We start from the raw sequence: 26,255 nt of genomic DNA on the forward strand, positions 1-26,255 counted from the left end.
AGGCACGAAATACCAGGCTAACCCCATGCTGAGAAGTTTTCCTATCATGAGTGCTAAGTTTTTGATAAGTGCTGTTTAAGTACCTTTGGATAAGCACTGTTCTTTATTTATTAAGGCAATGAATGATCTGTGTCAGTGGAACTGTTGGGCCTTAATTATATTTATGAGTTAAACCTGAGTTGATTTTCTATTTTATCCTTTTAATACCTGCTACATTTGTCTGTTAACATTCAGAATATTGTGTTCCTAAGTGAAGCTGCCCTGGACTCCTCCTGGGTGTCCTTCCTCTATGCTTTCACTCATCCATGAGTTGGATGTATTCCAGCTTCTCCCATGTTTACAAGAGGGAAATGATCTGTTCTGTGAAGGTTGGTGGGCTTATCTACTGGTCCCTTTTAGCCAAACAATAGATCTTGGCTATCATTTAGATTTTACATCCCATTTTAGTCTATACATGTTTACATTTCTTGAAGCAATTTTGGGCTAGAAGGCTTAGAAATGTAGTAAGTTCATCCCTGACCTCAAGCTCTACTATAGAGCTATAGTAATAAAAACAGCTTGGTACTGGCATAAAAACAAAGTACAGACCAATGGAATCGAATTGAAGACCCTGACATTAATCCACACGCATATGAACACCTAATTTTTCACAAAGAAGCCAAAACTATACAATGGAAAAAAGAAAATATCTTCAACAGATGGTGCTGGCATAACTGGATGTCAACATGTAAAAGATTGCAAATAGATCCATATCTGTCACCATGCACAAAACTCAAGTCCAAGTGGATCAAAGACCTCAACATAGATCCAGTTACACTGAACTTGATAGAAGAGAAAGTAGGAAGTACTCTTGAACACATTGGCACAGGAGATCACTTCCTAAATATAACACCAGTAGCACAGACACTGAGAGGAACAATTAATAAATGGGACCTCTTGAAACTGAGAAGCGCCAGGTGATGGTGGTGCACGCCTTTAATTCCAGCACTTGGGAGGCAGAGGCAGGTGGATCTCTGTGAGTTCGAGGCCAGGCTGGGCTACAGAGTGAGTTCCAGGCGTCAAGCTACACAGAGAAACCCTGTCTCAGAAAACAAAACAAAACAAAACAAAACAAAACAAAACAAAACAAAACAAAACAAAAACCTGTTCACTGGGGTTGGGGATTTAGCTCAGTGGTAGAGCACTTGCCTAGCAAGTGCAAGGCCCTGGGTTCAGTCCTCAGCCCTGAAAAAAAGAAAAAAAGAAAAAAAAAACCGAGAAGCTTTTGTAGGGCAAAGGACACGGTCAACAAGACAAAACGACACCCTACAGAATGGGAAAAGACCTTCACCAACCCCACATCTGACAGAGGACTGATCTCCAAAGTAAATAAAGAACTAAAAAAACTAGACATCAAAATACTGAACAATCCAATTAAAAAATGGGCTAAAGAGCTAAACAGAGAATTCTCAAATGGCTGAAAGACATTTAAAGAAATGCTCAGCATCCTTAGTCATCAGAGAAACGCAAATCAAAACGACTCTGAGATACCATCTTATACCTGTCAGAATGGCTATGATCAAAAACACCAATGACAGTCAATGTTGGAGAGGATGTGGAGCAAGGGGAACACTCCTCCACTGTTGGTGGAAGTGCAAACTTGTACATCCACTGTGGAAATCAGTATGGTGGTATCTCAGAAAATTGGGAATCAATATACCTCAAGACCCAGCCATACCACTCTTGGGCATATACCCAAGGAATACTCAATCATACCACAAGGACACATGCTCAACTATGTTCATAGCAGCATTATTTGTAATAGCCAGAACCTGGAAACAACCTAGATGCCTGTCAACTGAAGAATGGATTAAGAAAATGTGGTAATATACACAATGGAGTAACACTCAGCAGAGAAAAACAAAGACATCATGAAATTTGCAGACAAATGGATGGAACTAGAAAATATCATCCTGAGTGAGGTAACACAGACTCAGAAGGACAAATATGGTATGTACTCACTCATAAGTGGATACTAGATATAAAGCAAAGGACAAGCAGACTGCAACCCACAGATCCAGGGAGGCTACCTAGGAGGGGGGACCCTAAGGTGACTGTGGCTTATAATAAGTTTTGGTTTTGCCCAATCACTGGGCAAGCTTTAGTGAAACATTTCACTATTAGGATAAGAATATGTACCATATCAAGCTGACGAAAGAATATGCTGGCTGTACTTTCAGGAGGGGAGGCTAAAATCTTTTTAGATTATGGGTTAGCCTATAGAAAAATGTCTGCCATAAATCAAACAGTGAAGGGGAAGATGAATAGGAATCTCACACAACTTAAGTAAAACATAGCTCTCTGAACAGATGAAGATATGTTTCTTCTATATTCCAGAATCTAATCAATATTTATATATATAATTCAGCTTAAAAGGGCTTATTGGGAAATGTTATCATTTTTACTATTTTCTACAGAGAAAATATTTTCCAGTTTCAAATAACCCTGTACTTTTGAATTATAACCTATTTTTATGTTAAAAAAAAGTCTGTATGATATACTGGTTTTGTGTGTTTTCTGTCTACCTCCTACAATAAGAGAAGCATTTTTTAAAGTTTATTTTGTTCAGTGATAGGATTCTCAAATATGTAGAACAGTGCTTTGTACAAGGTTGGTCCTTGTATTTATTTGTTCAATAAATAAATTAAGACACTTTAAAATAAAAAAAAATAAAAAAAATATGGTAAGTTAGCTTAAAGAAAACAAAGGGATGTGACATTTGTTTTGAGACACTCTCACAGAGCTGGCTTCAAAACTCATACTCTTGCCTCAGCCTCAATATATGATACCTGTATTACGGGTGTGCCATTTCTTACATTTCTCACACACCTGAGTCCAGAGTGGAGCCTACACCTATCATATAGGTTAGCTAATCTGGGATTGCCAAGGAGTACCATTTCTGTTTTCTAGGCAGGGTCTTGATATTTAGCCCAGGCTCATCTAAAATTCGGCATTCTCCAGCCTCTACCTCATAAGTATTGGGGTTACAGGTGTACACATAATACCTAGCTCCACTGAGTGTTTTTTAGGGTTTTTTTTAGCATTTTTTTCTTTTTCTTTTTATTTTATGTGTGTTTTCCCTGCATGTATTGATGTGTACCACGTGTGTGCTTGGTACCCACAGAGGTCAGAAGGGGGCATCATTCCTCTTGGAACTGGAATTATGGGTGGTTGTGAGCCACAATGTGGGTGCTGGGACTCAAAACCAGGTCCTCTGCAAGAACAACATGTGCTCTTAACCCCTGAGCCACCTCTCCAGCCCACCCCACTGGAGCTTCTGTCAAATTGACACAACCTAGAATCACCTGGAGAGAAAAGTTTATGAGTAATAACTTAGATCAGGTTGGCTTCTAGGTATGTCTAGGGGTGTGTCTGGATTGTTAATTGGTGCAGGAAGACCCCACCCACTGCTGGGGCACCACGGCCTACATAGAAGAGTGGCAAGCCAGCAAGGGTCTACGTGTTTATCGTCTCTCTGCTCTTATTGTGGATGCATTGATGCAAGTTCCTGCCTTAAATTCCCTGTAATAATGGGTGTACCCTGGAACTATAAGTCAGACAAACCCTTCCTCCCCTCAGATGCTGCTTCTCAGGGTATTTGTCACAGCAGCAGAAATAAAACTAGAACGGCTTCATTTCTTTTTATGGCTGATAAATTCCCCATTGATTTCTAAAATCTCATGTCTATTTGTTTATCAGTTGATGGACACTGGAGTTGTTTCCATTTTGGCTACAATTTGAATAATGTTTCTATGAATACTCTTGTAGGTACTTTTTCAGTTATTTGGAGTTACTCATTATATGCTTAACATTTGTATTATCTTCTATGGTCATTTTAATTATTTAATTGAATGAATGAATTCATTTTAATTTATATAATTTGTCTTATTATATGGTGATATTTTATTTGTACTGAAATGTGATTTTATTTGTATGTTAATAAATAAAGTTGCCTGGGGGTCAGAGCTAATAGCAAGCCACAGCAGAGCTGGGCATTCGTGGCGCACGCCTTTAATCCCAGAATTTGGTAGGCAGAGCTAGGTAGATCTCTGTGTGGTCAAGGATACAGCAAGCATTGGAGACACACGCCTTCAATCTCAATACCAACCATAGAAAATCTGGAGGTCTGTACAAACAGGCAGTGACAAGGTGGTCATGTGGTTGGGTTTACAACCAATGAGAAGGCAGAACAGAAAGTCTATATATAGACAAACACACAGGAAATAGGTCTCTCTCTTGGCTGAAGAGGTTAGCTGCAGCAGGAAGGGTAAGGCTCTTAGCTCTCTGATCTCTTGGCTTTCTTCTTTGCATTGGTTCTGTGTTTCTTATTTAATAAGAAGGTTGGTTACATCTACATTATTATCTATTTATTTTAAATGTTTTTTAAAGATTTATTTATCTTATTTTTAATTTTTAATTTTATTTTTATATGTATGGGTGTTTTGCCTGCATGTCTGTGTACCGCATGGGTCTAGTGCCCGAAGAAGTCACAAGAGAGTGTGAGATCCCCTGGAACTGGAGTTACAGAAGTTTGTGAGCCACCATGTGGGTGCTGAGAATTGAACCTGGATCCTCTGGAAGAGCAGCCAGTGCTTTAACTGCTGAGCCATCTTTCCAGACCTAGATTTACATTTTTTATTTATGCGTGTGTGTATGTCTGGGTGTATGTACGTGTGCACCACATTCATGCAGGTGCCCATGAAGACCAGAAAGGGGTGTTGGATCACATGGAACTGGGAGTTACAGGTGGTTGTGAGCTTCCATGTGGGTGCTGGGCACCAAACATGGGTCCTCTGAAAAATCAGCCAGTGCTGTTAACTGCTAGCCATCTCTCCAGTGCTATTTATTTATTTATTTATTTATTTATTTACTTACTTACTTACTTATTTATTTTTGAGACTAGGTCTCACTATGTTATAGTGTCTGTAACTTGCTGTGTTGACCAGACTGTTTGGAACTTGCAGAGATCTTAAGCTTTGTGCCTCCCACTGTTGGGATTATAAGTATATACCACCACATCCAACTAGAGTCCATTTTTATTTAATGTAACTATTAATACATGTGGATTTAAGTCTATCATCTTATTTAGTGTCATCTACCTATCCATCATCTATGAATGAATGACATGAAAGTAGAATGGGCACTATGAATGGGTAGAAATGGGCTAAAATGAGGGGGAACAAAAATAATGGAACACACTGACAAAAGCATAGAGAAAGACTGTTTATGGGAGGAAGGCAATGGGAGAGGGCAAAGCAACTCTGGGGATCAAGGCTGGAGAAGCTGCACCAATAAATGAAATCAGAAAGACTTTATAGGTCATAGGGGAGTGGTGATGACATGTCTGTCACAAGCTGGGTTTGTACCCAGCTATGGTCAAAAGCTGAGCTCCTTCAGTGGGGACTTGTGTGGCTGGTAACTTAAGAGGAGGAAGATGCTGTAGCCGCCAAGAATGAGGAACTAGGCACTCAGGAGAAAGAGGCAGGTTGATCTTTGAGTGGGAGGCCATCCTGGTCTACAGAGAGATTCTTCCAGGACAGTTAGGCTACACAGAGAAACTCTGTCTCAAAAAAAAAAAAAAAAAAAAAAAACAAAAAACAAACAAAAAGAAAAGAAACTCTCCATAACACATAATAATCAAAACACTAAATGTACAGGACAAAGAATGGAAATTGAAAGCTTCAGGTTAGAAAGAATAAGTAGCTTATAAATGCAGGCCCATCAGAGTAACACCTGGGTTTTCTTTTTCTTTTATTTTTTTTCTTTTTCTTTTTCTTTTTCTTTTTCTTTTTTTTTTTCTTTTTTTCTTTTTTTTTTTTTTTGAGACAGGGTTTCTCTGTGTAGTTTTGGTGCCTGTCCTGGATCTCGCTCAGTAGACCAGGCTGTTGTCAAACTCACAGAGATCCAAGTGCCTCTGCCTCCCGAGTGCTGGGATTAAAGGCGTGTGCCACCACTGCCCGGCAAAACCTTGTTTTTCAATAGAGACTTTGAAAGCCAAGAGAAACTGGACTGATGTTCTACAAGTCCTGGAATACTACAGATGCCAGCCCAGACTACTGTATTTAGGGAAGCTATCAGTCATAGTTTAAGAAGAAAGAAATGCTTTGTGATAAAAACAGACATAAGAGAGTTGCTTTGCTCAAATAAAGCTGTTCTTACACTTTTTCAATTTGGCTTGATCTGGCTTACTGCATCTGTGGAGAAACCTATTATGGGGGAGGGGGGCAGAAAACCTTTTATGATCATCTGAACAAACTAAGTAGAGAAACTCTGGAGTTAAATAATACCATAAATCAAAAGAACATAACACATCTACAGAACATTCCATGCCCACATTACAGAATACACTTTCTTCTCAGAAACCCATGGAACTCTCTCCAAAATTGAGACATAGGAGGACACAAAGAAAGAAGCAACAGACATAGAAAAACTGAAGTGACATCCTGCATTTCATCTGACCATGAAGAACGAAGCTGGACACCAACAACAACAGAAACCACAAAAAGTGCACAGTCACGGAGACTAAGCAACACACGTGAATGGAAATCGGGTCAAGAAGGCAATGAAACACTTCCTGGAAGTGAACGGAGTGAGAACGCGACAGACCCAGCTCTAGGGGACACAGTGAAGGCAGCGCCTAGAGCACGTTCGCAGCCCTGAGCCTGAACCAAGAACTGATTGCTCCCACTGACAATTAGTGCCACACTCGAAAGCGTTAGAAAAACAAGAACAAACAACACCCAACACACCCAACAAGAGTAGACTGGAAGAAATTACCAAACTCAGGGATGAAACAGAAATGAAAAAAAAAAAAAAAAAAGATACAAAGAATCAACGAAACAAAGAATTGTTTCTTGAAAATGTTAACAAGTTTGTCAAAACTTTAGCCAAATTAACCAAAATGGGAAGAATTTCCAAATTAATAACATTAGAGACAAAAATTAAGACATTACAACAGATAATGAGGAAATCCAGAGAATCATAAGATCATACTTTAAAAATCTGTATTCTGGCCAGGTGGTGGTGGCACATACCTTTAATCCCAGCACTCGGGATACTGAGGCAGGCAGATCTCTGTGAGTTTGAGGCCAGCCTGGTCTACAGAGCGAGATCCAGGAAAGGTGCAAAACTACACAGAAAGAAATCCTGTCTCGAAAAACCAAAAAAAAAATAAAAATAAAAAAATAAAAAAATAAAAAAAAAATCTGTATTCCAACAAACTGAAAAAAAACTAAAAACATGGATGAATTTCCATACACATATGACCTACCAAAGCTAAATCCAGGTGAAGTAGATAATTTAAATAGACCTACAACATCCAATGAATTAGAAACAGTAATTAAAAATTTTACCACATGTCAGGCAGTGGTGGCTCATGCCTTTAATCCCAGAACTTGGGAGGCAGAGGCAGGTGGATCTCTGAGTTCGAGGCCAGCCTGGTCTACAGAATGAGTTCCAGGACAGCCAGGGTTACATAGAGAAACCCTGTCTCAAAACAACAATAGCAAAAACAGAATAACAAAAGAAGGAAAAATTTCTGTGTGGGGTCTCTTGCTGTAGCAGCTCAAGTGAGAGAGCCAGAAGTGTGGGCTCAAAGTAAGACTCCTGGGAGTACAAAAAAAAAAAAAAAAAAGGCAGACAAACCAGCTTATGACTGAAATTGACACTTTCAATTAGGCCAAACTGAAGAAAATGGAGAACACCCTGTCTACCAAAGAGACCACTGATCAGGAAAGGCAGTAATTTTCCTAAAAGCATAGACTGGAGGATTCCCCCATGTCACCCTGTCATCTCCAAGACTCCCTCATGATGTGGAGGAAGATTCACCTACAAGATAGACTCCAGCCACAAACTACACTGTAAACCCAGGCACTCCATACCAATGCAACCACTGGGTGTCTCTGGAAGGGAAACCTCCACCAATCAGACTGTCAGATTTCACTGGTTTGCCCTGGGATGTTATAGAAACTTATTCATATGATTAATGAAAATAAAACACACCTCATGGCAATAAAAAACAAATTCTGCATGTGTGATGACGGAGGTGGAATCAAGGACTTGATGCATGTTGGAATGGAGTTTGAGCTACTTCTCCAAAGTGGCTTTTTCTTGAAGTACAGTTTCATGTAACATTGCTACTCTGGAGTGGGTTATTACCTACATTGGTGGTGTCCTCTGCCTTCTGGTCTGGGTTCAGAAGTCTGATGCCAACCTAAATGCTGTTCTTAAGGTAACCCACCTTTTATTTATTTTATTTGTTTGTTTGTTTGTTTTTATTTTTGAGACAGGGTTTCTCTGTGTAACCCCCTAGGCTGTCCTGGGACACACTCTGTAGATCAGGCTGGCCTCCAATTCACAGAGATTTGCCTCTGCCTCCCGACTGCTGGGATTAAAGGCATGCGCTCCCCACGGCCTGGCCTCCACCTTTCACTGATGGGTTACCTTAGATTTTCTCTTTTGGATTTGTTTACAGAAGTTTTACTGTAGTTGGGTTTTGTTTGTTTGTTTGTTTCTTTTTGCTCTTTGGGGGCTTGCTACCCAGCTCCCAAATAAATACGTGGAGACTTATTCTTACTAATGAATGCCCAGCCTTGGGTTAGCTTGTTTCTACCCAGCTTTTCTAATTTAAATTAATCTGTTTCTCTTTAACTATGTTTTGCCTCTGGGCTTTTTACCTTTCTTAATTTGATATGTCTTTCTTTCTTTCTTACTCTGTGGCTGGCTGCGTGGCTGGTCCCTGGTGTCTTCCTCTCCTTCTCCTTTTCTCACTCCCTTCCCTTCTCTGGAGCCTAGATTTCTCCTCCTATTTATTCTCTCTGCCTGACAGCCCTGCCTATCCCTCTCTCCTGCCTAGCTATTGGCCGTTCAGTTCTTTCTTTCTTTCTTTTTTTCTTTTTTTTCCCTGAGACAGGGTTTCTCTGTGTAGCTTTGGAGACTGTCCTGGAACTCACTTTGTAGATCAGGCTGGCCTCGAACTCACAGAGATCCGAGTGCTGGGATTAAAGGCGTGCACCACCATCTCCTGGCTCAGCTCTTTATTAGACTATCAGGTAACACAGCTTTACAAAGTTAAACAAATGCAACATAAAAGAATGCAACACGCCGCGCGGTGGTGGCGCACGCCTTTAATCTCAGCACTCGGGAGGCAGAGCCAGGTGGATCTCTGTGAGTTCGAGGCCAACCTGGACTACCAAGTGAGTTCCAGGAAAGGCGCAAAGCTACACAGAGAAACCCTGTCTCGAAAAACCAAAAAAAAAAAAAAAAAAAAAAAAGAATGCAACACATCTTTGCATCATTAAACAAATATTCCACAGCATAAACAAATGTAACACATTTTAAACTAATATTCCACAACATTTTACTATAAAAATATTCTTTGGAGCCAATTCTTTTTTTATTTACCCTGTTTATGATCAGCAGGGCGTCACTCAATTATAATCTATTGTCTTTTACAATGTTGGATACATTTTAGCTATGAACTTCAAATACTGTTTTGTCTTCCTTCCTTATAGGCTTCAACCACAAACATATTAAACAGCCTCACTGACAGAATCCCAGAACCGAACTTGTAGACAGAGGCAGGAGGATATCTGTCTAGAGAGTTCCAGGCCAGCCAGGGCTACACAGTGAGACACTGTCTCAAAAACAAACAGCCAGGAGGTGGTGGCATACACCTTTAATCCCAGCACTCTGTGAGTTCGAGGCCAGCCTGGTCTACAGAGTGAGTTCCAGGACAGACAGTGCTATACATAGAACCCTGTGTCAAAAAAAAACAAAGACCAACCAACCAAACAAACAAAACAAAAATCTTCTCACTGTATGCTTTTATATATAATGTATGTGTAGATATATAAAAAGAGGCCATGGGGATTGGCTTGCACAGTTATGGAAGCTGAGTTCTACAATTTGACACACAGGACTAGAGTTGGGGTGGATATATGGCTACTTGGGAAGCATCAGCAAGTGGATGGTAATGGGAGCCAGAGAAACCAAAAGGACCAAGCAGGGAGAGAGTTTGAGGACACTGGGATGTACACACAGCACCTAGGAATGCAATAACCTTCAGGAACAGATAACCATCTACCAAAGGAGCCAGCGATGGTGGTACATACCTATAATCCCAACCTTCGGGATCTCATGTTTGAGGCCAGTCTAGATTACATCATGAAACTCTGTCTCAAAGCAAAACAAAAGATTTACTAAGAGTCTGAGAAAGAACTGTTAGCGCTAGAGTTGAACAAGAGAGAGGGAAGCTGCGGAGTAAGCAAAAGAAGGCTTAGGGTTGAAGCTGGAAAAGGCCAGGGTTACCAAGTTCTACAGAGAAGGAAGACACAGACTAGGGTGACTGTGGTAGAAATGGGCTTAAGAGAGCAGATCTGAGGGTTTTTTGGTGGGAGCCTCCACGCACCATGGTTGCCAACTGGATAACTTGGATGATACCTTGAATGACAGGTGGGTGTGTATTCTCTCACTGCTATGGAAGGACAGAAGGAGGAGGAGGGAAGACAAGGGAGTGGAGATGCTATGGGGCTCACTGTGGTTCCTGTAGGCATTTGAGAGGTAGTGTTATGTAAGCAGCTAGACATCTGATCTAGAGTTCAGAGGAACATCTAAGATGCATTTAGATTTGGGGGTTACAAATGAAAGAGACACATGGACTTTTTAGGGATCAAGTTCTAAGCTTCATGACCCTGAATCCTGTATCAGTCCCCAAGATTTGTTGCAGGCCACACCCACCTTCACTAGGTCAGACTTGACACTGAAACCCTTGACAAAGGCATTTCCTGAAGTGATGGGCTGCTCCCCAGTCAGCATGTTGAAAATGGAAGTCTTCCCAGCTCCATTGAGGCCCAGAAGGCCAAAGCATTCTTTTTCATTAACGGTGAAGGACACCTTGTTTACAGCCAGCACAGGTACCTTCTCTTTATAGACCTGAGAGACACAAGGCAGAGATGCAGAGAGGAGGCTAGCATCCAGCAGCCACTACACACTCGACCTAGCAGGTGTAAGCAGCTTCTTATGACCCAAACTCAGGCTATCGTCTCCTTCCAGCCACTGTCCCATAAAGTTCCCTTTCTTCCTGCAGCCCCTGCACATTGTGAACTTAGTTCTTGGAGGTAAGCCATTTCTCTTTGTACCCGAGCAAATAAAACCCTTTGATGTTGCTGAAGGGTTTGTTTCATTGTTTGGTTTGTTTTTTTGTTTGTTTTTGTTTTTGTTTTTCAAGACAGGGTTTCTCTATATAGCCCCAGCTGTCCTAGAACTTGCTCTGTAGACCAGGCTGGCTTCAAATTCAGAAATATACCTGCCTCTGTCTCCCCAGTGTAGGCGGAGTTTTTGTCGTTCAGGACCGCAGCGTGATCAGCTCTGTTCTGCCAGCTGCTTCCCAAACAACCACTCAGAGACTTAGTATTTTTCATAAATACTAGGCTAATAGCTCAGGCTTATCACTAACTAGCTCTTACAACTTAAACTAAGCCATTTCTATTAATCTATGTGCTGCCCTGAGGCTTTGTGGCATTTACCTCTCCTGCATGTCCTCCTTCTTTTCCATCTGGCTGGCAACTCCTCTGACTCTGCCCTTCTTCCCAGCACTCTCTCTGCCCCCCAAATCCTGCCTAGCCATCGGCCAATCAGCTTTTCATTAACAATGAGAGCAATACATATTTACAGTGTACAAAGACTAGTCCATGGCACCCCAGTGCTGGGATCAAAGGCATGCACCACCATTGCTGTTTTTTGTTTTTTTTAACCACTAGATACCGAAGGAAAACAACATGATTGACAAACCTGGGGGGAAATGCTATAAAACACCTGGACGTTCGAAAGACATTTTGAAATTTTTCCTAGGAATCTCAGAGAAACCTGGGGGCTCCATTTAGTTTCCAGAACCCTTAGCCCACCTGGCACCTCTACGGTTGTCATCTGGATACAAGAGGTCAAGCCTCTCACAGCTCTCCTGTTCTTTCTTTTTTTTTTTTTTTTTTTTCCTGTTTTTGGTTTTTCGAGACAGAGTTTCTCTGTGTAGCTTTGGTGCCTGTCCTGGAACTCACTCTGTAGACCAGGCTGGACTTGAACTCACAGAGAGCCACCTGCCTCTGCCTCCTGAGTGCTGGGGTCAAAGGCATGTGCTACCACCGTCCGGCTATGTCCCTCCTCTTCCTTCTCAGGTTTTTAGCAAGCATGGCTCTCATTTCCTACTATCTCAGGCCTCTCTTTATCCAGGTGACCACAGAAGGGACAATAAAGGTACAACAGGCTCTGTCCCTGGCATAACATGAACTCAGGTGTGCTTTCTTCTCAGGCAGAGAAACCTCACCAAGTCTGTCTTCCCTGGAAGCCCGTCTGCCACTGTGGACAGGCCACAAGCCCAGGAGAAGGCTGGTTCTGTGTGTAAAATGCCCAAAAGAAAAGTATCTTTTGGGAGAAACAGATGGCTTAGCAGTTAAGAACACCGACTGTTCTTCCAGAGGACCTGGGTTCAATTCCCAGCACCCACACGGTGGCTCACGATCATCCATAGTCCAGTTCTAGGGGATGTGATGCCTTATTCTGGCCTCTGTGGGCACCAGGTATGCACATAGTGCACAGACATGCAGGCAAAATACTCAAAAATAAAATAAAAACATTTTGCCAGCCGGTAGTAGCACACACCTTGAATCCCAGCACTCAGGAGGCAGAGCCAGGCAGATCTCTGTGAGTTCGAGGCCAGCCTGGTCTACAGAGCAAGATCCAGGACAGGCACCAAAGCTACACAGAGAAACCCTGTCTTGAAACCACCCCCGCCAAAAAAAGAAAAGTATCTTGCTTTCTAAAGTCAACTATAAGATTGCAATCAGAGTATTCAGGAAGCAGGGGTAGGAGGATCATGACTTCAAGGTCTGTGTAGGCTGCCTAAGAGGACCCTGTCCCAAATCAAACAGACAAACAGATAAAGGAGCAAAGCTGAATCTAGCTTTACCTTTGACACGTCTTTAACAATAAGTGGATTTTTCTTTAGTAATGTTTCCAAATAAAACTTGATGGTTTCTGTCTCATCTAGTACATCTTTGTCTTCCGGCTCTGTTACATTGAGGAATGTTCCCTGTGTTCCCGAGACAAGGGCAGACATGTAACATTTACAAGGGTAGAAGGTAGAACTTGACTGGAGTCAGAAGGGACTGGGTCTCTCGGGTACACCTCGAAGGAAGATACTGAGACCATGAGGAGGTAGGCTTACAAATCACAAAGCATCAGGTTTTGAAGAAATCAATTTTTGTTGTTGTTGTTTGTTTTTTCGAGACAGGGTTTCTCTGTGTAGTTTTGGTGCCTGTCCTGGATCTCGCTCTGTAGACCAGGCTGGCCTGGAACTCACAGAGATTGGCCTGGCTCTGCCCGAGTGTCAGGATTAAAGGTGTGTGCCACCACTGCCCGGCTGAAGAAAACAAATTTAAAGCCCAGGAAAGTGAAGATATAACAAAAGCCCGTATCCTTCAGTTTCCTCTGGAGGGTGTTGGTTCCTGGGGCTAACAGAACAGGCCTTTCCCTAGTCTGCTCATAGCTGACTGCAGAGGGGGTGTTTCACAAGGGGAGTTGTTCTAGCAAGCCAGGGTCTTGTTTCTATTCAGCTGAGGAGCTGGCCCTTAAAACACCCCAGGGGACCATTTGTGGACCAGGGTCTCAGGGGGCTAGTCAGGTTCTTCTCCTCCTCTGGAGGTCTCTGGGCATGGGCTGTCACCTCTCTGCCCTGGGATTAAACAGATGGGCTCTGGGATCCCTCTGATATGGAGAATCAAGACAGCTAAAGAACACAGGAAGGAAGCTCTAGAGCAGTGGTTCTCAACCTGTGGGTTGCGATCCCTTTGAAGGTCAAATGATCCTTTCATAGGGGTTGCATATCAGCTATCCTGCATATCAGATATTTACATTAGGATTCATAACAGCAGCAAAATCACAGTGATAAAATAGGAATGAAAATAATTTTATGTTTGGGAGTCACTACAACATAAGGAACTGTATCAAAGGGTCACAGCATTGGGAAGGTTGAGAACCACTGCCAGGCCTTGACCTGTTTTTACTTGACTTTCACCTCTATTTACTCACCAATTTTTTTTTCCTAGAAAAGCCAGAAAGCCTGGATTTCAGTACGGAGAATGTATTGGCTTCAATGAGGAAAATCAGGATGATGTACAAAAGTCCCAAGAAAGCCAAAGCTGTCAGGTACTTCCCTATCCCCAGAGATTCCCAGGCATAGATGTTCTTTTGGACCACATATCCTTCTGCTGATAAGAAATAAACAGATGTTAGCACACCTTTTTGGAGATTTTCAAAGTATTCCTCGTCTTTATATATAGCAAGTAAATTTCCATAGTAACAAATATTACTAAAAGAAGCATCATCAATGCTTATCACCACATCCTAGCAAATGGTAAGCAAGAATATTTTTTCCTTGCTGTAACCAATGCTCTATAAAAACCAAGCAATTTGCTGAGCATGGTGGGAAGATCATCATAAACATGAGACTTTTCTGGACTATTTAGCAATTCCAGGGAATCCTGAGATATATGTGAGAGACTGTCTTAAAAACGACAACAAACAAACAAACAAAACAACATCCAAGAACTTGTGATTAAATAGGGTCATGAGCCCTAGGGGAAAACCTACTATTATTCTGCTAAATAAACGTAGCAATCAAATGACTCCTAATGGCATACGGTTATACCCACTAATCAATGCATCAGAGAAGGTTCTTTTTGCAGTTCTCTGCAGAACTTTGGAAGGCTCAGGCCTAACTGAAATGCCTATATTTCACCCTTCTCCTCAAGGCTCAGTGATCGATGCAAAAGAAGGGGCAGAAAAATCAGAAGAGCTAGAGGTGGTGACACAATGGGGGAGATGCGGTGACAGCATGCATAAGATCTGCAGGGGCTCAAGCCAGACAAGATCCCAGCACAGAGGAGGAGAAGTGGGCATGACGTTCCACCCTACTCAGGAAGCTACTTGCAGAAGATAACTGCTGGGAAAAAGAGTGAATTTCTTCCATGGAGTGACACTGGGTGTATCAGCCACACTGCCGGGCAGGCTTCACGCGCGGAAGTCATCCCCTGACACAAACCAAACCCTATGCTTGTTGTTTGTTTGTTTATTTTAAGAGAGAAAGAACTGGAAGTTGGGTGGATAGGAACACAGAGGAAAACCTGGAAGGAGTTTGGGGAGGGGAAAAATAAGAAAAATATTTCACGAAATTATCAAAGAACAAATAAAAACATTATTTTAAAAAAGAATGTAATAAGACTTTTCTCATGCTGTATTGTATAATTACATATAATTTTTGTCAATTAAGAAATAAAAGTGGGCCGGGCGGTGGTGGCGCACGCCTTTAATCCCAGCACTCGGGAGGCAGAGGCAGGCGGATCTCTGTGAGTTCGAGGCCAGCCTGGTCTCCAAAGCTCCAAAGAAACCCTGTCTCGAAAAACCAAAAAAAAAAAAACCAAAAAAAAAAAAAAAAAAAAAAGAAAAAAAAGAAATAAAAGTGGGCTGGAGAGATGGCTCAGCAGTTAAAAGCCCTGGCTTCTCTTCCAGAGGATCTAAGTTCAACTCCCAGCATCCACACAGCAGTTCACAACTGTCTCCTCGCTAGTTCCAGGAGGTCTGACACCCTCACACAGACATACATGGAGTTAAAACACCAATGCACATAAAATAAAATTTAAAAATCAAATAAATAAAACAAGCATTAAAAAAAGAAATAAAAAGAATTGAAAAAGTCCCTCAGCGGTAAAGCATGCTTATCATATTTGAGGCAAAAAATTAATAATAATCAGAGACTTTTCCTTGTTTATATGACATTTATCTAAAACACAAAATACTTGTACGTTTGATTGTTCTTTCAACCATCAATGCCCCTGCAAGTGAACTGCCCACTCAATAGAAAGATCTCAGGAGGAGAGTTGGGTGTTAGCTCAGTGGAAAAGTACTTGCTTAGCATGCAGGACACCCTAGGGGTTTCATCCAGCACTGCAAAACCAAACCAAACCAAACCAAACCAAACCAAACCAAACCAGCTCTGAAGGGCTCTATTCTCTTTTTTATCTGATCTGCCTTAAATTTTTGTAAATATATGTATTTTAAAATTATATAATAAATATATGCTCATTGGGGAAAAATAAAAAAGAATGAAGTAAGCAATGAAAATACTTTTCATTTCCTTAAACATTGTAATAATTGCATAGTTTCATGCATAATTCTTTTATTTATATTTATTGTTCAGTATTGATGCTCCAACCCAGGGCATTATTGCATATTAGTCAAATTACTACTAACCTTCAACCTGTAGATATTATCTTATTAAAATTATTTTATTATTTTATGTGTATAGGTGTTTTGCCTGCATGTGTGTCTGTATATCATCATGTGCGTACCTGGTGTTCACAGAGACCCAAAGAAAATATTCCCTAGAGTTGGAATTACAAATAGTTATTAGTCACTATGAGGGTGCTAGGAATTGAACTCAGAGCTTCTGGAAGAGCAATGAGTGCTCTTAACAGCTGAGCCATCTCTCTAGCCCTTAATTTGTAAAATTACGTTTATTTATTTACTTATTTGTGTGCACATGTGTGTATGCATAGGGCAGGGGGCACATATGCTACAGCAAGTTTGGAGGTTAGACAGCTTGTGGGAGTCCATCCTCTCCTTCCACCAGGGGAGTCCCAGGGGTCAAACTTAGGTCATCAGACTTGGCAGCAAGCACTGAGCCATCTCACTGGCCCAGATATTATCTTCTAAAATAAAAATGGAATAATACTATGCATTTTCTTCTCCAATGTACTTACTTCACTTAATATATAATGGACATTGACCACATAAGAATATACAGATAAACTGGGTGGTGATGGCACACACCTTTAATCCCAGCACTCAAGAGGCAGAGACAGGCGGATCTCTGTGAGTTTGAGGCTAGCCTGGTCTACAGAGTGAGATTCAGGACAGGCATTAAAAATACACAGAGAAACCCTGTCTTGAAAAACAAAGAGAAAGAGAGAGAGAGAGAGAGAGAGAGAGAAGAAAAAAAAGAAAAAGAAAAAACAGAATATACAGATAAAATCACTTTTGATACTTATATCATTTTCTTTTGTCTAGGTGTACCACAATTTGTTAACTAGTCTCCTTTTGGTATACCTGTAGGTTATTGTCTTCCCTTAGCATGGCAGTGGTTCATATCCACACAAAAATCTACACATTCTTGAGTCCTATACAAAATGGCAAAGTACAGTTATCTCTCTGTATTCCTAGGTTCTGTATCCATGGGTTCAACCAATGAGAAATTGGGGGTATCAAAACTTTTCAGAAAATAAAAACTGTATCTGTACTAAATATCTATAGTTTTTCCCTTGTCGTTATTCTTAAATATAGAATAACTACTATTTACATAGCATTTACATTATATTACTGTTTTAAGAAATTTAAAGATAATTTAAAGTATGTGAGAGCAGACTTGAATATAGTTCAGTGGCAGAACACTTGCCTGGTATGCACAAGGCTCTGTGTTAGATTCTCAGCAACACACACACACACACACACACACACACACACACACACACGGAGGGGTGTGTGTTCAGATATGCATAGCTTATATGCAAATACTATGTCATTTCATATAAAAGGTGAATGTTACAATGAATTATAGCAAGTTCAAGGCTAGCCTAGTTTAAATAGTGAGTTCCCGGACAGTCAGGGATACATAGAGAGACTTTGTCTCAAAAAAGACAAATCATTTGGGTAGTGGTGGTGCACACCTTTAATCCCAGCACTCAGGAGGCAGAGGCAGATAGATCTCTGTGAGTTTGAGGCCAACCTAGTCTACAGAGTGAGTTCCAGGACAGCCAGGGCTACACAGAGAAACCCTGTCTCAAAAAAAAAAACAACAAAAAATCATATTATATAAATAATATCAGTATAAAAATGTTATCAGCATAGAGGCTGGAAAGATGGCTCAGTGGTAAAGAGCACTGGCTGCTCTTCCAGAGGACTTGGGTTCAATTCCCAGCACCCACATGACAGTTCACAACTGTCTGTAGCTCCAGTTCCAGGGCATCCCACACCCTTATACAGACAGATTTGCAAGCAAAACACCTATGCACATGAAATAAAAATAAATAAAACTGTTACCAGCAAATTTCATTTATAATACTTACAAACATCATTGCAGTCAATGTCACTCAAGTTCTTAGCATTGCAAAGCTTTTTTAGTTCAAAGTTATAGTACAAGTTGGAAAAAGCCATTCCCAGGCAATGTCCAGGAAATATTAGGAAAATATAATCCAAGGAGTCTGAGAGTTCTGCATAGCCAAGGTCTGCAAAGAGAACAGAAAGTATGGATTTTACTTGCGTGAGTCAAAGTGCTCACTTCACCATCCCTCCTCACTCACTTCTTTAGTCCAGACTCTCAGGTCTCCACCAGAAACCTGGTTTCCCTGACTCCTGGTGTTGACTCTCCCTCTAGTCATTCAGCCTCTAGGCCACCAGAACTTTTCTTTGCTTAGTTCCTTCACTTTGTCTCTTTATTTCCACATCTTTGTTCTGGTAGGCAAACCTGAAGAGCACGTTGTCTGAGAAAATCTGAGGGGGCATGGCTACAGGAGGGCTGGGTAAACAGAGGAGGAAAGGCAGAGGGTACAGGTTGGAGGTGAGCTGAGACAGATGCAACAGGGCATAGGAGCCAGTCTGGAGCTGTTCTAGTGTCTTATTTCCCCAGTACTGAGGATGGAACCTAGGGCCTCATACATGCCCAGCAAGTACTCTACCATGTTCCCAGTTCTGGAGTGTCATCTTGCAGTCAGAAGGGGTATATGATCCCTTCCTCCATAGTTTATGGAGACTAAATTGCCATGAAGGGTCCCTTAGGAAAGAGAAAAACTCCCCAAATAAAAGGGGAATTGTAAACCAAATTTTAAGTAAAAAATAAGGATCAGGGCTGGAGAGATAGTTCAGTGGTTAGGGCACTCACGGCTCTTACAGGGGATCTGGATTTGGTTCTCAGCACCCACGTGGCAGCTCACAGCACTCTAACTCCAGTTTCAAGGAATCTGACACGTCTTGATGGCCTCTGTGGGTACCAGTCACACAAGTGATGTACGTACAGACATTCAAGAAAACATTTATGCACATAAAATAATTCTTCTTAATTTTTATGTGTATGAGTGTTTTGCCTGTGCCTATTTTCAGTACCCTTGACCTCCTGGGACTGGAGTTATAGACATTTGTGAACCACCATGTGGGTGCTGGAAATAAAACCTGGGTTCTCTAGAAGAGCAGCCAATGTTGTTAACTGCTCATCCATCTCGCCAAACCCCCAAATAAAAATTACTTTTAAAAATAAAGAAAAGGGCTGGGCTGTGGTGGTGCATGCCTTTAATCCCAGCACTTGGGAGGCAGAGGCAGGCGGATCTCTGTGAGTTTGAGGCCAGCCTGGTCTATAAAGCAAGTTCCAGGACAGCCAGGGCTGTTACACAGAGAAACCTTGTTTTGAAAACAAAACAAACAAAAGAAAAGAAAAAAGAAAAAAGAGGAAGGGAAGAAAAGTCAACCTGAAGTTGTGAGGCATAAATGCAAGTGAACAGGAGCATCGCAGGGGCTGGAGAGAGGGTCAACAGTTAAGAACTTTCCGCTCTTACAGACGACTGGAGTTTGGGTCTCAGCAACTATGTCAGACAGCTGACAATCACTTGTCACCATAGTTCCAGAGGATCTGGGGCCCTCTTCTGACCTCCATGTGAACCCCCCAATTTTGTGCACATTCACACAGAAAAACACGGACACATACACATGATAATAAAATAAATCTTAATAAAAAGAGCATTGTAGAGGTAACATATCAGTCTTTTTTTTTTTTTTTTTTTTTTTGGTTTTTCGAGACAGGGTTTCTCTGTGTAGCTTTGTGCCTTTCCTGGAACTCGCTTTGGAGACCAGGCTGGCCTCGAACTCACAGAGATCCGCCTGCCTCTGCCTCCCGAGTGCTGGGATTAAAGGAGTGCGCCACCACCGCCCGGCCATATCAGTCATTTTTGTCCAACCCTGATGCAGAGATGGTAGCACAAACGTGAAGATGCCAGTTTCAGGTGTAGTTGTAAATAATGACTCAATCTTAGTTTCTTTTGCTTACCAGGAAGCCTTCCTCCAATGTTGACTTATTAATTGACTCATTACCTTCAATTAGAAGTAAAGAACACTACATTTTAGTGAAGTGCATGGATCCCAGGTGAACAATGATTAGTAAGTGTGTACAGCCATGTAAAGTAGTGCCCAGTTCCTGATCAAGAAGACCTCTTCGTTCCCATGGTCCCCTAGTGTGTGGTTCCTTTAGTCAGCCCTTTCCCCACAACCCAGAAGCAGCCTCTTTTCTGATTCTGTTTCCAAGATTAACTTTGTCTGTTCATGGACTTCACACAACACATAGCAGACTCTTTAGCTCCATGTGGTCCCTTTTTAAAGCTGAGCAATAATCTACTGAGTGAATTTGATTGAACTGTTTGTCCGTCCACTGTGGAGATGTGTTTGGCACACTCCAGCTGGGAATCTTCAGCCCACGGCAGCTGTGAACATTTTCTCACGGGTCTTTGGTAGACACACATTTTTGAGGGTGTAGCCACCGGGGCTGTTAGAGGAGAGGTTTACGCAAAACATAGATGTGATCTCACCTTTATCACTTGTGACCGTGACAAGCACAAGGGGGCCGATGCTCAAGAAGGTGAGCATTACCACAAGCTTAGCGCACGCATTCCCAGGAGTTTTAAAAGAGAAGCTGACTGTGTAGATGAAAGGGATGACAGCCCAGCCGTAGAGCATCATTATCAAGACCACCGCCGGGGTGCTCTCAGCATGGGCAAAAGCTTCTTCCTTATACCAGAAAAACACCAACTTAAGAAAGGAGAGAGGGAGAATTTGGGAAACATCAGTGAGCGTTCATTCTAAGTGCTAGTAATACAGTCATTTCAGCTTTACTTAATTCATGTATCTGTCGGCATGGGGTGGAGTTACTGCTTGTGTGCCAGGAATGTGTGTGTGTGGAGGACAGAGGACAACTCTCTAGAGTTGGTTCTTCCTGCCATCTTGTATGATCTAGAGATTAAACTCAGGTCGTAAGGCCTGTGAGCAAATACGTTTACTCACCGAGCATTCTCCCAGGCCCTTAATCTCAGGTTTTATTTTATTTTATTTTATTTTTCCAGAGCTGAGGACTGAACCCAGGGCCTTGTGCTTGCTAGGCAAGCGCTCTACCACTGAGCTAAATCCCCAACCCCAATCTCAGGTTTTAAAGCAAGCCGTTAACAATACTTCACAAGCATTCACTCATGAACTAAAGCGCAGACTCTGAGATCGGCTCTCAGGGAGCTGCCCGGAGTGTCAGTGATGCAGTGAAGTAGGATGAAGAGATGCTTATGAAACACAGAGAACAAAGCAGGGGATGACCCACTCTGCACAAAATACTCAGGGCGCCCTCAGACTACTTGATTCCATCACAACCAAATACGTCAACCCCTGTTCTCTGACTATCTACTTCTGAATAATACATACATATCTCCAAAACATTGTTTCTCATTGACTGGAAGCAGCCGCTCTGTGGGTGCCACATAAACACCGCAGAGCAAGGTACCCCTTTCCTGAAGACATCAAAGCTAAATGAACTCGTACCAGGGTTGGTGATGAAAGAGCTTTCGTATCCACCTTTCTAGTCAGGGCTGGCTCCCACTTGAACTTCCCAGCTGGTTCTGCATATGGGGCTTTAAGGGGAGTCCCTGTCCACAGGGAATGACCCCAGTGCCACCCAGTACTCACCACTAGCAGGAGAGTGGGGACAAGGAAAGAAATGAGATCCCACAGCAGAGCGGAGAGCCAGAACGCAACCACACTGACGCCGCTTACAAACTGGATGTGCTTAGACTTGATGTTCTTCTCTGTGACTGTCAAGATGGAGAAAGAGCTTGACAGGAAAGCTATTCCAAAAAGAAAGTTGATAACAAGGTAATGTCCTTTAGGGCCCCTGTAAAAGACAGAACGTGAGACAGAAGTTTAAGTAGAACTGTGAATTGCAGCCTTCTTCCAAAACAATCATTTGGAATTAAAATGAGGCAAAGAAAGAAATAGCGGGAAAGCGAGAGTCCCTACAGATGTGTAGGCTTGAGGCTGGGGGAAGTCGCACGTACTGGTACAAGACACTCTCTGAGAGCTCTTCGGCCGTCAGAGGTTGAGGGTAGTTGGTTGTGGTAATGGAAGCATTGGCACCAGAAAGCAACTTGAAGAGAAAATTGTCCACCAGAGTCAGAGCCAGGCCAGGGGAATGGTATGCCTGGTTGTTGAACAGTGCCTTCACTATGGTGTGGTTATTCACATCTTCAAAAGAAGCTGCCACCACATAGAGCTTATCAAAGTCCTCAGGGCCCTCTTTTGCCTTTTTCAGTAGGAAGTCCTCTACAGGACCTAGAAGGGAGCCAAAGGTACATTGGGCAGTAAGAATTGCTGAGAAAATATCACACCAGGCATACAGTGCATCCGTCATGAGCCTCCCCCCCCCCATACTCCCAATCTTCTGTTCCTTCTGGGTTCCCCACCACCAACCTCACATACATCCAAAGGCTGGCCTTCTCCTGCCCTGCTCCATATTGAATTCCAGATGATCTCCAAATTTCCATCTTTTAAGTCCTTTTGAATTCCAACTACTTTTTTCCTTACTACCATCTCAATATGTCTAGCCCTATAATGTCTTCCTGGACCATGTGGTCCTAAACAAAACTCTTCACCATTTATATAATATCTCTGTACCTGGTGCAAAAGGACACACCTAGGGCTGGAGAGATGACTCAGAGGTTAAGAGCACTGACTTGTCTTCCAGAGGTCCTGAGTTCAATTCCCAGCAACCACACGGTGGCTCAAAACCATCTATAATGAGATCTGGTGCCCTCTTCTGACCTGCAGACACACATGCAGGCAGAACACTGTTATATAATAAATCTTTTAAAAAAAAAAAAAAGGACACACCTAATAATAGTATACTCAGACCTACCAACTTGCAGTGACTCTGACCTCTAGACAAAGCCACACATCCACATACTATAAAGTGTACTTTCTGTTTTGTTTTTGTTGTTGTTTGTGTTTGAGACAAGTTCTTACTATGTAGCCCAGGCTGGCCTGGAATTCACAGAGATTGGCCTGCCTCTGCCTCCTGAGTGCTGAGACTAAAAGCGTGTGCTACCATGCCTGGCTTAGAACCCATTTTCTCTGTTAGGTTTTGGATGGAGTTTGTTCCCTCTGAGTTACATAGAAAGTCAGTCCCGGTGTAATGGAACAGGAAGGTGATGAGCACTTTGACGTGGATGACTGTGTGGTTGGATGCTTCACCCTTCGGGGTTATTCCTGCTCTAGCAGGAGTGGGTTACTTCTCTGGAGGTGGTTGGTTATGGCAAGAGTGTGCTATTATGTCAGTGGATTCAGCTTCTCCTTCCTACCATGAAATTCCTTCCTCCTGTCCACCATGTTCCAACACACAATGTGAAGCTCTCCTCAAAAGCCGACAGATGATACCTCACTCTTGAACTTCTTAACTTTTGGCACCATGTGCCAGAATAAACCTCTATTTTCTTTCCTGTTGCATTCTGACAGAATGAGATAAACCTATCTAACCACTATCCAGACTCTTGGCTTCCTGTCTTTAGATTCTCTGGGCACCAATGAGTCCCTTAAGCATGCAGATTCTGTTGTTTGGAATGTCTTCGGTTATCTGCCCTTCCCACTAGCCAAGCCAATCAGGTGGCAGGCTCTGACCGCGGGGTTTCCTTGGATCCTCCCAAGCTGAGATTGTAATCATTGCTACTAGTTCTGGAACTACATATCAGAACTAGGCCTCTTGCTTAGAAGTTCCTTGAGGGCTGGCACTAATTCTGTTTATGATTATATTCTCAATTCATAGTGCCACATCTCACATACAACCTACCTATACTTTTAAAGCTGAAAAAGACCTTTAGTGATCTTTAAAAAAAAATGACATTATTACATTGGACACCAACTATACAAAATATTCATTATAAAACCTCCCCAGCGATCCTACACAAAAGGCTTCTCCCAAGTTCATGTATGAAGAAACTGAAGCTTTGAGAAGCACAGTGTATTAAGCCAGCTTTCTGTCACCATAACAAATACCTAAGAGAAAGGTTTGTTTGGGCTAATGGTTCGATTCATGGTTAGTCGGCCCTGTTGCATTGAGGCCTGTGGTAAAATATCATGAAAGGAGTGTGTGGAAGTGCAAACTTGTCTCCTCATGGGTGGAAAGTGGAGAGGGATGAGGAAGGGTCTGGGATAGCTCCATCCCCTTCAGGAATGTGCTATCAATGACCTGAAGACCTTCTACTATCAACAATTTCTTAAGACTCCACAACCTTGGCCAGGCAGTGGCAGCACACACCTTTAATCCCAGCCCTCAGGAGGCAGAAGCAGGAGAATCTCTGAGTTCGAGTCCAGCCTGGTCTACAGAGTGAGTTCCAGGACAGCCAGTGATAAACACAGAAAGCTTGTCCTGAACAAAACAAACAAACAAACAAACAAACAAACAGAAAGGACTCCATAAGCTCTGCAGACACAACAGTCTCGTCTCTAGAAGTCCTCCACTTCTTCTTATCCAGAGTCTAAATGATGTTTCCCTGACTTTCTGGAATTTCAGTCTGACTTCCAAGAGCACTATGTGGTCCAGAAAGATGCAGCTTCCCTGAAAAGAAAAACAGGCCTACTTCCTGTGCAGCTCCCTCGTCCTGATGCTTACCTTGAATATACAAAGGAATCTGTCCTGCAGCCACAAGCATCTTTATAAATTTATCCGAAAGTTGAGGACCCAAGAGAGAATTGTCAGAAACAAAAAATGGAACAATTGTCTGACCATATGTTTTTAAAGTCAGCTCCAAGGGTACGTTTTCCATTTTCTTTAATTTGAAGTCAAAAAAAGTGAGGCTTAATACAATGATCAGCAGAGGCAGCAGAATCTGCACAAACAGCATCAACCTCCAGTTGCGTTGAGAGTATGTGACCTTTTTCAGGAGCATGGCATAGAATTGTTGGCAGAGAAGACAGAGCTACAGTTAAAAGAGAAGGCAGATGCTGCATCAGCAGAGTGGCAGAAGCTGGAAGTACCGAGGAGCCTTCTGCTCACACCTTACAGCCCTTCACTTTACATCCCACTTTCCAGTTGTGTTCAGATGTGCTTCAGGTTAAGATGCTTTATATTCCATCCTGCTAACTAGCAGCAAGAGGAAGTACCAATTGGAACACTTCTGGAGGTAGAACTTACGGTACTTCAGATACCATGTATAAACGATAGCATTTTTTCCTATCTTGTAAAAATTTAAATTTAATGAAAATATGGTGGATTGGTAGATTTTCATTTGTTATATTTCATTGGTGGATGTTTCATTTGTTACAACTTAAAAAAATTGGGGGGGGCCGCTGGAGAGATGGCTCATTAGTTAAGAGCATTGGCTGCTCTTCCAGAGGATCCAGGTTCACTTCCCAGTACCCACATGGTGACTCACAACCATCTGTAACTCCAGTTCCAGGAAATCTGATACCTTCTTCTGACCTCCATAAACACCAGGCACACATGTGGTGTACAGACATACATGCAGGCAAAGCATCATACACATAAAAATAAATAAATAACTCTTATAAAAATTCTTGCAGGGTGACACACACCTTTAATTCCAGCATTTAGGAGGTAAAGGCAGGAATATCTCTATGAGTTCAAGGCCATCCTGGTCTACATAGTGAATTCTAGGCCAGCCAGGGCTACATAGTGGAACCTTATCTCAAAAAAAAAAAAACAAAACCTTAAGATGAACTTAATTTTGAAGTAATCTTTAACTTACATGTTCTATTTCTAGTCAGATAATTTGTATAAATAGGGAGGACCCATAAACATGTCTCAGTGGCAATGATAGTCAAAATCAAAATATATAGCTATATGCCCCGAGGTCCAAGGAGAGGACACCGAGCCTGGAGTGGGAAGCCTCCTGGGTTAGTGCTCCATGTGTTCACTTGGCTTCTCTGGGGGGCAGCATGACTGAGGATGTGTGAAAGGGCCTTCAAAACCAGGTTCCAGTGCTTATACATACAACTCTCTGAGGGTGAGCTTTGAGGTTTCAAAAGCCTATACCTGGCCTAGTCTGTCTGTCTGTCTGTCTGTCTCTCTCTCTCTCTGC

At 42.2% G+C, this 26,255-nt stretch overlaps 1 protein-coding gene across 3 annotated transcripts in view; it reads right to left on the bottom strand.

The window, feature by feature from the left end:
- The window catches only part of LOC131916707 (ATP-binding cassette sub-family A member 17-like), an 80,799-nt gene that overhangs the window by 4,838 nt on the left and 49,706 nt on the right, over nt 1-26,255 (bottom strand). For all 3 annotated transcript variants that reach the window (XR_009380587.1, XM_059270173.1, XM_059270172.1), the window contains 8 exons: nt 24,827-25,133; nt 22,221-22,494; nt 21,853-22,057; nt 20,715-20,934; nt 18,213-18,371; nt 14,122-14,300; nt 13,001-13,123; nt 10,777-10,971 (listed from right to left, as the gene is read on the bottom strand). Coding sequence is in view for 2 of the 3 variants with exons in the window: in XM_059270173.1 (XP_059126156.1) it covers nt 10,777-10,971; nt 13,001-13,123; nt 14,122-14,300; nt 18,213-18,371; nt 20,715-20,934; nt 21,853-22,057; nt 22,221-22,494; nt 24,827-25,133 (1,662 nt within the window). In the remaining variant the exon portion in view is untranslated. The remainder of the gene's footprint in view (nt 1-10,776; nt 10,972-13,000; nt 13,124-14,121; nt 14,301-18,212; nt 18,372-20,714; nt 20,935-21,852; nt 22,058-22,220; nt 22,495-24,826; nt 25,134-26,255) is intronic.

This window comes from Peromyscus eremicus, chromosome 8a, assembly GCF_949786415.1.
Source record: "Peromyscus eremicus chromosome 8a, PerEre_H2_v1, whole genome shotgun sequence".
NCBI lineage: Eukaryota > Metazoa > Chordata > Mammalia > Rodentia > Cricetidae > Peromyscus > Peromyscus eremicus.